Below are 11,847 nucleotides of genomic sequence, written 5' to 3'. Positions count from 1 at the left end.
TGATAGTGGCATGTTTCCTGTTATCTCCTATGATGAGAAGCTTTTGGTAAGGGAGGAGACTGTTTCCAGTATATATCGGTATGGATCCCCAGTGAAACGACAAATGTGTGTTTTTCACTTGGATAGCTGTGACGGCGGTGATCTTAACGGCTGAGAAGTTAAGGAAGTATATTTGTCAGTTTGTGTTTTATGTGTAAAATCTTGGCCGAAGAAGTGGAGCATCTTGTTTTATATTGTTGGGTAGCTCTCGCTTGTAGTGGAAAATATTGAGATGGTTTAAAAATTGGAATTCAGTGGTGATGCTAGGCACTGTAAACGAAGTGATGTTTAGTTTGACCCTTAGAAGACGGAAGAAAAGACAAAGGGCATGAGATGTTTGCTCCATTAGCAGTTATGTGGACCATATGGAGAGAGACAAATAGGAGAATTTGAAGTTGTACAGAATAATTCTGTACACTAGATTTCTTTTTGGTATACTCATGAGGTTCCTATATGTATAGATTATTGGGTGCCATACTGTCGTTTGTAAAATAATCATATCTTGTAAGGTTTTCTACTTTTTGGTATACGGGAGGTCTTTTGCCCTTCATTAATAAATATTTATTACTTTATCACACACACACACCCAAAAAAAAAAAACTGTGAAGGCAGATTGCCAGGACTTGATGTAAAAGCTAAATCTCTAGACCTGTATGTCATGCATTTCTGCATGAATCGCACTTTTAATTCTAATCACTTCTCTGTTTAAATCTTTGAATGCTGGAAACATTACTTGAAATGTCTTCATCTAACAGGAATTCCAAGGAGCAATTCCATTGGTAGAGTTTCCGACTGTGTCTCCAATCTGAATGATACATTACCAAACTCAGAGGAGGCAATCCGTAGAGGGGAATATGCTGTAATTAGAAGCTTGATTCGGGTATTAGAGGTAGCAAAGCAGTCTAACTTTCTATTTCAGTAATTTTAGCAGATTGGACATATTTGTGATTAACTGGAGTTATGCCTTAAAGGGTGGTGTTGAAGGCAAAAGACAAGTGGATAAAGTCATTGACAAATGTTCCTCTATGCAGGTAGGGTTGTATTATGTTTGGGAATATGTTTTTCTTCTACCACTTGCCTTTGGTTATTTCTGTGCACTATCTACTATGCAGTCTTCTTGTTCATGATCTGCTTCTTGTGATGAGAAAATCCATGATCAATCTTCTCTGTCATCCCTTCTACTTCATTTCATTTTGGAAAGCTTGAAAATATGCAGTTTCTTTCGGTGTGGCTCTGAGATAAAAATAATTTATAATGCAAAATTTTCATTTAAATTGTTAATATGGATTACTTGCAGAATTTACGTGAAGCTATTGCTATCTACCGCAATAGTATTTTGCGCCAACCTGATGAGATGAAGAGAGAGGCTGCACTTTCGTTTTTTGTGGAGTACCTAGAAAGATATTACTTCCTTATATGTTTTGCTGTATATCTCCATACACAACGAGATGCACTATTTTCTAGGTCCTCTGCTCACTGCAGCTTTAGCGATTGGATGAAAGCACGACCAGAGTTGTATAGTATAATCCGTCGGTGAGGATAAAATTTTCTGCTATTGTTCAAAGTGCTTGCCTTACAATATTTTATATTGCTGCTTTTATCATCGTTATTCTTATTATTGTTTTTACTCCATCTTTTCTGATGCATAAATGTAACTGCTGCAACTGACTCTTTCAGGTGGTTATCGGACATCATTATTTTGTGTCAGTATTTTGTCACTGATTCATGTGCATATGTCTGTTGTTGGACCTGAGGAACTTTTGTAATCTTACATAATTTCAATTTAATCTGATGTTTATCTGAGAAATTAAAGAGATACCTACAGAACGAGAACATAATTTGGCCCAAAAATTGACTTTATACTACACCGGTTTTCAGTTCAATTGTTGAATTGCACTTCCCAGGCAATTTTACTTGTTCATTAAGTACATAAGTATTCTGAACTTTCAAATTATGTGGAGAAAATTAGCATTTATATCTTGCAAGAAAGTCTATGCAATCACTAAATTTGTTCAACTGTTCCTGTCTTAGTTCCTTTTAAGTTATTCGGCTTGGGGGTTGGTATTTGGAGAGAGCAGGCAGAAACATCTTTATGAACTTGTGGATCTGAACTTTGAGAAGCCTCTCAAGATTACTGACTCATCTCCACTATGCCATACATTAATCGAGTTACTTTCCAATGTAGATGTGTAGCTATGCTGGTGGTTTGATTTGCTTAAATTTTTCTAATGTAATGAAGGCATTCCTTATAAAATCTCATCTGTGTGGATGATGCTTTGTATCAAACAAGATATTACTATTTATATTAGTAAAAGTTTCTTGACCTTGGACACTGTGTTAATAGAACTTCGTGATCTCTAATATTGAAGGACCATCTTGTGATATAGCACACTTGTATGGGCTCCAGAGAGATGCTGCTTTACTGGAAAAGCCCAAAGGAATCTTGCATTATTGGAAACTTATTTGCTAGATTTGGCTGCAGGTTGCTAAGGAGAGACCCTATGGGAGCACTTGGCTACGCGAGTCTGAAACCTTCTCTCGCTAAATTGGTTGACACTGCTGATAGTCGCCCTTGTGAGATGGGGCAAGTTGCTGCTTTGAGGAACGGAGAGGTTCTTGGACCTCAAACTGTTCTTAAAAGTGACCACTGTCCTGGCTGTCAACATCCTGGCTTGCCAGAAATATTAGAAGGTGCTCCTAACTTTAGAGAAATTCCAGGATTTCCTGTCTATGGTGTTGCGAATCCCACCGTCAGTGGGATTCGATCTGTAATTCAAAGGATTGGTAGCTCCAAAGTTGGACATCCAGTTTTCTGGCACAATATGAGAGAAGAACCTGTTATCTACATCAATGGAAAACCATTTGTACTCCGTGAGGTTGAAAGACCGTATAAAAATATGCTTGAATACACGGTATGAATGCAATTTCATGAAAATTTAATATAACTAACTTCTGTCAGACCTTATTTCTGCCGATGATATATACACTCTTCATTTTGCTCAACGCACCTTTGTCAAACGTGTGTGACATTGTATGATATCATTAATGGATCCTTTGAATGGGTACTACATGATATAGTAACATTATATGGATCCTTTAAGAAACATAAAAACCAACCAAAAGTTGAATGTACCTGTGTTAGATCCATACTTGTCTCAGATACTCATACTTGGTGCTCGTTTCCGAAACTCTTACTTCGGTCCTTATAATATAAATTGCTGTTTGGTGCACTTATTGAAGCTTTATGCCAAAATTTGAGACTTATTTTGTGCTGCCAGAAGACATTCTATTTCCTTTTGGTTTTTTCTGTTTGGAAGAATTCTTTTTTCAACCTCTGTTTGGATGAATACAATTTCTTCTTTCTTTCTTTTTTCATTTTTGCTTTTCACATCAAAATCAAGAAAGGTAGATCATGGAACTTCTGTTTGATTATAACTTTTGTTTTACTACCTTTAAAAGTTTTTGCAATTTCTTCTGTTGCATGTATGAATTTTAGAAGATATTCTTAATTTCAGTGAGATCTCAATATAGAACATAGTGCAAATATTTTTGCTTTAAGTCTTTTTTTGAACCTTTGGCTGATACATATTTTATCAAGCACAGCAATTTAGTAAGTACTTCTTTGTACCGAACAATCAGGTTGCATAAATTGGAATTTGTTCCAAGCTAATTTTGATAGATTTCAAATGGTACAGTTAGTTCTGTTTTCGAATTACCCTTCTGTTGCTGTAACTATTTTATCTTTCACTTGGAATTGTTAAATTTCCTGATCTCTAGCTTAAAAGCCTTATTTTGTTTACTTCAGTGTACAATATTTGCATTTCTAATGCAAGGTTGCTTTTTGTATTACAATATTTTAGTTGAAAATACAAGATGCTTCCTTCTTTTAAGTGGATTTGCTTTGGAGTCTTGACTCTATTCCTTTATATTTCGAGACATGATAACTAAACTGACTAATTACAAGTATGTGGATCTAGGGGATCGATCGTGAAAGAGTGGAAAAAATGGAAGCTCGATTAAAGGATGATATTATGCGAGAAGCTGACCGTTATCAAGGTGCAATAATGGTTATTCACGAAACTGATGATGGTCAAATATTTGATGCTTGGGAACATGTGAGCTCTGATGCAGTTCAAACTCCCGTGGAGGTCTTTAAGTGCTTGGAAGCTGATGGTTTTCCTATAAAGTATGCCCGTGTTCCAATCACTGATGGCAAAGCTCCCAAAAGTTCTGACTTCGATTTATTGACTTTTAATATAGCATCTGCTTCCAAAGATACTGCTTTTGTCTTTAATTGCCAGGTAACCTAGTATGAATTCTTCTTTTTCGATTTACTTGTATTTTCTGTGGACTTTGGCTCCAAACGGAAGATGCTGTTTTACTTACTTCTGTAATTACAGATGGGCATAGGGAGGACTACTACTGGAACTGTAATTGCATGCCTTTTGAAATCACGTATTGATCATGGGAGACCCATTAGAGTATTAAATGATGCATCAAATCCAGATGTAGGTGGTGATATGTCAAGTGGTGATGAAAGTGAAGGCGAAAACCATCCACCTGCATTATTAGTATCGAAAAATAGACCTCAAATAGATTCAAGTGACGCATTTGGGATAAATGACATCCTGTTGCTCTGGAAAATAACAAGATTGTTTGATAATGGGGTGGAATGCCGAGAGGCCTTAGATGCTATTATTGATCGATGTTCAGCTCTGCAGAACATACGCCAAGCGGTCTTGCAATACAGAAAGTTGTGTAATCAGCAGCATATTGAGCCTAGAGAAAGAAGAGTAGCACTAAATCGTGGTGCTGAGTACTTGGAACGATATTTTCGTTTGATCGCTTTTGCTGCATATCTTGGCAGCGAAGCATTTGATGGATTTTGTGGACAAGGAGAATCAAGGATGACTTTCAAAGATTGGCTGCACCAGAGACCAGAGGTTCAAGCAATGAAGTGGTCAATTAGATTAAGGCCTGGGAGATTCTTTACCATCCCTGTAATGCCTCTGACATCTGTCTGTCTCTGTTGCGGATTCTTTTTTAAGCTCGATTTGATTCTGTTATAATTATAAGTGCAGGAGGAACTAAGAGCTCCACAAGAGTCACAACATGGGGATGCCGTTATGGAAGCTATTGTGAAAGATCGGAATGGCTCCGTTCTTGGGAAAGGGTCTATCCTCAAGATGTACTTCTTTCCTGGCCAAAGAACTTCCAGTCACATACAAATTCATGGTGCTCCTCATGTTTACAAGGTATGTTAAATTTCCATTATTGTCATGATGCTAAGAGAAGCTGAATTTTGATTTCACATGCCTAATGGGAGATATTTTAACTAGTGTTAGGGTTTCCAAGATAGATGTATGGGGCCTTTCGCACCACAGGCCTTTGTGATAGAGATAGGTCATGTTTTTGTTATTCTTTCACAATCTTCAACACATAAATTTGAAGCCAAGTGACATAAACATCATATGGCCAAGAACTATTTTCAGCTAGATAGAGAAATTAGGATATATCTTTTTGATGAAGTAAGGGGAATTTTATAGATGGCATCCAGAAGATGCAAGAAGTACAAAATAGAGGAATTAGGATATATTTCGCACTAAAGCTTTTCAGCTTTTGATCATGTCTGAGAAATAAGAGGAGACATTGGAAGAGTGATTTGAGACAGATTTAGCATACACGAAATACATAGAGTATGATGTTACATCTGTACATTTTGTTACTAAGTTTTAACTATTTAACATATTTTTGTGGTTGCCTATATAGGGTAGGGTGAGACCAATACATAAATAGAATTGAGAAATTAGGATCAAATGCACAAAATGTGAGTATGGATGTTCCGATGAAGTGCAAATACATACAGGAGATCGGAGAGAAGAATTAATATACCCATAAAACACACACACACAGAGACACACACAAGAAACCAAAAAGAAAAGAAAAAGAGAGAGAAGATAGTTCATGATTATGCCTGGTTTTGTTATGTAAGATTGCTATCTTTTCCCAACTGGGATCATAGAATGTTAGGAAATGAAAGCATTAAGCAATAAGTAAACCATAAATGGAAAACAATGGCACACCAAGAGCAGAGAAGCAACTATGTAGAAGAAGAGTACAAAGAGGCTGTCAACAACAATGGATAGTATAAAAAGCTGCTAGGCAAGCCTAACTAGAGCAGTGTATAAAAGTGGGTCAAACAAAGAAGTCCAAAGTATTGTACCCCAATCAGCGATGCATTATGGGGCGTGTCTATCCCTCTGCTACTATTAGAGATCTAAATGTAAAACCAGAAATGAAAACAACGTTACACCAAGATCAGGGAAGCAGAAAATTACTATGTCGAAGAAGATTGCAAAAGAGACTGTTAACAACAGTGGATAGTGTAAAAACAGCTAGTCAAACCTAACCAAAGCAGCAGCAACAACAACAACAAACCCAGTAGTTTCCCACAAGTGGGGTCTGAGGAGGGTAAGATGGACTCAGCCTTACGGCCTTACCCCTACCCCCTACCCCCGGAAGGGCAGAGAGGCTGTTTCCGAAAACCTAACCAAAGCAGTGTACAAAAAATAGGCCAAACAAAGAAGTTCAAATTTTTCTATCCCAAGCAATCAGCACACAGTACATTGTTGGTTTCTCCCTCCGCTACCACAATAGATATCATTGAAAAATCCATAGTCCAAATTGTCACAGTGTAAACCCTGTCCATCTAGTCAGGCAGAATTCAGGTCAGACACTAAAGAGATAAAATATTCAATTTTAGTATCTAATTGTATAGGGTACCGTTTTCACATTTTCCAAAGCCATGCACGTGCAATACACATATGTGACCTCGTGATGGAAGACTAGATTACACTGACTGGAAAGAGATAGAAGCTAAGGACATAAATATTGTAGTGAACTTGCAGATTTTCAAAGTTTTGAATTTGAGTTCTGTTTCATGGCTAAAACTTGAAATTTGTACTGAATTTCTCATCGTTTTTAGGTTGATGGACACCCCATTTATAGCATGGCAACGCCTACAATTGCAGGTGCAAAGGAGATGTTAACTTACCTTGGTGCAGAGCAGACCTCAAAAGAAAGTGTTGCTAAGAGAGTAGTTATAACTGATCTGAGGGAAGAGGCTGTCGTTTATATTAATGGAACACCTTTTGTTCTTAGGGAATTAGACAAGCCTGTTGAATCCTTGAAGCATGTTGGAATCACTGGTTCATTGGTCAGTCTTCAATCACTTTACCCCTTCAAATAATTGGTTATGATAATTCTATTGTCTTTTAACCACTTGTCCGCCACAGGTGGAACACTTGGAGGCACGGTTAAAAGATGACATACTATCTGAGATTAGACAATCTGGTGGTAGGATGCTTTTGCATCGTGAAGAGTATAGTCCGTCTTTAAATCAAGTTAGTATCATTGGATATTGGGAGAACATATTTGTGGATGATGTTAAGACTCCTGCAGAGGTATATGCAAGTCTGAAGTACGAAGGGTATGATATAATCTATAGGAGGATACCATTGACTAGAGAGAGAGAAGCCTTGTCTACGGATATTGATGCTATCCAATACTGTAAGGATGGGTAAGTAGCAGCACTTAATCTGCAGAATATTTATGTGTCATCAACTTCTGAGACAGGTCATTCAAATTGACAGTTAACAGTTTTTGTGAGGGCAAAGTTGGTATAATGGGATTGAGATGTAATCATTGATTGAATATGAAAGCTGGTGTAGCTTCTTGTCCTGCTACAGCCATCTCCATGACATTGACAGACTGCCCTAGATGTAGAAGTAAAATCATGTCTATCAAATGGCTCGTCGAATTAACTCTAATATATCACGGAGAATTTCCAAATGCAAATGAGATATAAAAATATGCCTTGCTAAACTTCTTTTTCAATCATGAGTTTAGGAATCTTGACTGAACATTAACTTGTCATTGCCAATTTATACTACTTAGTTCGCAAAATCTATCATTTCTGAAGTTGTCTGGCTCAGTTTGGTGTTTTGAGAAGCCTTTAATCTTCATTCTTTGACAAGATAAATGTCACAACGTGCTTCTTCTTTTGTTGTAATCTCTCCTAATTCAGAGAAAAAGTATATTCTATGTCAGCTACGATGTGACTTCGATTGTCAAAGGGCGTAATATGGTGTTTCTAGTAATGATCTTTTACCTGTGTCCGTGAAGAATTTATTTGAAAGTTTGTTAACCAGTGACTTCCTTTTCCATGTTCTCATTAGAAGGAAGATTAAACTAACTGTTTTTTTTTCTTCCTTTTGCTTGCCTCTGAACAGCGCTGCAGGATCTTACCTTTTTGTATCGCACACAGGATTTGGAGGGATTGCTTATGCAATGGCTATTATTTGTTTAAGGCTTGAAGCTGAGGCTAAGCTGTCATTAGATATTCATCGACCATTTGAAGGCACTGTGCTTCCATGTCCACCTCTAGAGAATCTCAATGTTCAAAATTCGAATGAAGAAGCACGCAAAATGGGTGACTATAGGGACATATTAAGCCTCACTAGGGTTCTTGTGCACGGTCCTGAGAGCAAGACAGATGTTGATATTGTAATAGAAAGGTATGCATTCTCTATTTAATCCATAAATGCATGAGTTTTTTCTCAAGCTTCCTGTGGCAGTCCAGCTTCCTCAAGTACTGCACAGGAGATTGGTTAAGGACATAAATTTCATAAACCTAGACATAATAAAATCAAGGAATATATGGATTCAAAGAGGGATTCTCTATGCAACAGTAAAAGGAACTAGTGATTGAACGTTTCTGATTTTATTTGGTGAAGTCAGTTAGTCAATTAACTATATCCTTTCATGTCTTATTAACTTAGATCTGTATATATTAGGGCAATTGGGTAAAACTAATACTTTAAGAATAACCTATTCAGGTCTCTGCTATTGCGTCGTTCCTACCTACACTTATGCCCCTGTACCATTTGCAATTCAATTCTCCTTCAGTTTTTTAACTCCATCTTTGTTCGATGGTAATTTAAGAGTTGTACAAAGCTAATGAGTTTTGTGGCAGTAGATGTGTCTTGAGGGTTTGGTATAGTTGGTGCTTAGTCTATCAGTTTCTGGTGAAAGAAAATATAATCTAATGATTCATAAAGCTTCTAAGAGCAAATGCAGGTTGAAGGATGTTAAGGAAATGGAAAAGGGTTGTAAACTCATCTATGTTTGAATTCTTCTCCTTCTCTATAGATACCGGAATAGAGAGAGCAGATAAAGTATTGTCCATGAGAGCACTGTTCAAAATTTATTGCAGTAGTGCACTGTTTAATATTGTGAGAAATAAGAGAAACGGGTCCGCACTTATGGGTCTGGATTCCTCAGCCCCAAGAAAAGTTCTTCTTTACTTGGATGGCATCGAGGGGAACAACTGTTCGAAGTGTAGATGTCGACCACGTCCTCCTACATAGTCTGGTGGCAACTTAGGTTGTGGCGTGAGATTTGAGATGGCTTGGGCTGCAAAGGGCATTGTTGGACACAGTGAAGGAGGCACTCTGTGGCAGGAAATTTAGAAAAGAAATCCAAGAGCCTGGGATGTTGCTCCACATGTTGGTGCTGTGGAAGGAAAGAGATAGGAGAGCTTTTGATGGGATTTTTTTCCGATGGATAGAGAATGATTATGTACATTTGAGGAATAGTTTCTCATTTCTAGTTTCTTCTTGGTGCATCCATGAGGTACCAGTTTGTATAGAAGATGGGGTGTCTTTCGTGGAGAATCATATTATGTTGTAAACTCTCTACTTTTCGGTGTACTGCTTGTATACAAGAGATTTTCTCATTATTAATAGAATTATTTACCTTGTCACCAAAAAAGAAAAAGGAAGAGAGAGGATGGTTTTCTGTAAAGCATGAAGCGGGAAAGTCATTGCTGGCCAGCTTTCTAAGTTTAAAATTGATAGAAAAGACTGAATTTTGCACTAATGTGGATACTCATGTCATAATTATACTGTGATATGGTGTAAGTGTAGGAGTTGATCTAGCTAGTTTTAAATCAAGTGAATAGCTAGCTACTGTTCTACCTCTGAATATTTTATCTGACAGTCTGAGTTCTTTCAATTTCCAAAGGTGTGCAGGTGCAGGTCATTTGCGAGTAGATATAGTTGAATATTCAAAGGAGCTTGAGAAGAATTTAGATGAAGATGAAGAACGTCGAGCATACCTCATGGATATGGGCATTAGAGCTCTAAGGTTGGTTCTCATCCATCTCTTTTTTAAATGAAGAGCTTGTTGATAAACATGAAAGGTAGAAGCAGAGGACAGAATATGCTCATTTAAAGGAACATAGATACTGCCCCAGCACCATCTTAGAGGTCCTCTTTTGAATGCTTTATTATTAAGATAGAGCTGAAACTTCTATTATGCAGCGGAAATGAGCAAAAAATATTGAAGATTTGAAAAAAAAAATGGTGAATTTTTCCCCCAAAAGATAGTGGACAGAGCAAGGGATAAACTAAAGTAGAAAACAGAAGACATAATCGGGACTGGATAGTATAAAATAACTGAATATAATTTGTCTTGAGAATTGAACTTGCACCTTGGCCCATATTTCATTCATAGGCTATATATTTCTTACACAGTTAACCTCTTCATTGGAATGGAAAGGTGCTATTGAGAAATTGAGTTACTCCTTGGTCCGATTTCAGTAGGTGGGCTAAGCATCCTTTTTCCTGGAGCGATGGCCAGTAGACATATATCTTAAGGTGCTTTGCTGCAAGGTAGGCAAAAATTTAAACGATTTTAAATAATGGTTTTATTTCTTTTCTGTTTGCAGGAGATATTTTTTCCTGATAACATTTAGATCCTATCTCTACTGCTGTTCTCCAGCTGAGATAAGATTTAGTGAATGGATGGATGCGAGACCTGAACTTGGCCACCTATGTAATAACCTCAGAATTGACATATAATGAGGATAGTGTCAAGACATATCCAACATTAGACTCTAAAGCTCTCTGTGCATATCTATAAACACGGGGGACGCGAAATAAAGGTGATCAGATTGAGAAATTGCTGATACTAGACTCTCATGACTTGTGGAGGAAGGCAAGTTATTGTCATTCTTTGAAGGGAGCTGATAGCTATTAGCATTTAATTAGTTCAGATTGTAGACATCTGTGCTGCAGCCAAGCAAGAGGAAGCAAACTGCAAGACTGGCAGACAGAAGTTACAATGAATCAGAAGAACTATTCCCATGTATAACATGAGGAACCAAAAGTTCGCAGGTTAAGGCGGGTCCAAAGTTTCAAGTTAAGGAATATTTCAGTACTCTATGGTCAACACATTACACACCGTAAAGCTGCTTCCGAACCAATGTGCGTGTATAACTAGCTTTCACTGTAGAAATGCAGAGAAATATCAAATGGTATTCGAGTTGCAGATGTATGACATGTTTGTTGTTAATAACTATTGACGTGTATAGAAGTTGCTTCATATGGACATGGATTTATTTGCCTTGGCATTCATTTCATAGACGTAACTTTGCCTCATGGCCAAAGAAAGGAAAAGATGGCATGAAAATAACTGAAGGAAAAAGATGAAGCAAATTAAAGGCTTGCTGTTGGTTGTATACTTGTTATGACTTGCAAATCAACTGCTCATCAGTCTCCAATTAGTTGGAATCTGCTACAGAAATCTTTTGTATGAGTCTGATCTCTGCTCTATTCTTATGACTTATGTGCTAATAAAAGGCAAAAACCTAATGTGCAGAGGGATAAAATAGAACGATGTATATTAAGACTGCGGTCATCTCATTCAGCTCTAGTCCATGCTATTCATGATAATTTTTTTTAATTA

The 11,847-nt window shown here is 37.3% G+C and overlaps 1 protein-coding gene across 1 annotated transcript in view; it reads left to right on the top strand.

The window, feature by feature from the left end:
• Positions 1-11,622, top strand: part of LOC109212809 (paladin) — a 40,671-nt gene extending 29,049 nt beyond the window's left edge. Inside the window, exons 8-19 of the mRNA XM_019376496.1 lie at positions 795-928; positions 1,011-1,070; positions 1,337-1,572; positions 2,522-2,951; positions 4,017-4,340; positions 4,440-5,039; positions 5,121-5,294; positions 7,025-7,255; positions 7,335-7,618; positions 8,331-8,615; positions 10,123-10,245; positions 10,829-11,622. Coding sequence (XP_019232041.1) covers positions 795-928; positions 1,011-1,070; positions 1,337-1,572; positions 2,522-2,951; positions 4,017-4,340; positions 4,440-5,039; positions 5,121-5,294; positions 7,025-7,255; positions 7,335-7,618; positions 8,331-8,615; positions 10,123-10,245; positions 10,829-10,961 — 3,014 coding nt within the window. The 3' untranslated portion in view covers positions 10,962-11,622. The remainder of the gene's footprint in view (positions 1-794; positions 929-1,010; positions 1,071-1,336; positions 1,573-2,521; positions 2,952-4,016; positions 4,341-4,439; positions 5,040-5,120; positions 5,295-7,024; positions 7,256-7,334; positions 7,619-8,330; positions 8,616-10,122; positions 10,246-10,828) is intronic.

The sequence above is a fragment of the Nicotiana attenuata genome, chromosome 2 (genome assembly GCF_001879085.1).
Source record: "Nicotiana attenuata strain UT chromosome 2, NIATTr2, whole genome shotgun sequence".
Taxonomy (NCBI): Eukaryota; Viridiplantae; Streptophyta; class Magnoliopsida; order Solanales; family Solanaceae; genus Nicotiana; species Nicotiana attenuata.
Note: the sequence above shows the minus strand (reverse complement) of the source record. Positions and strands in the feature narration are given on the sequence as shown.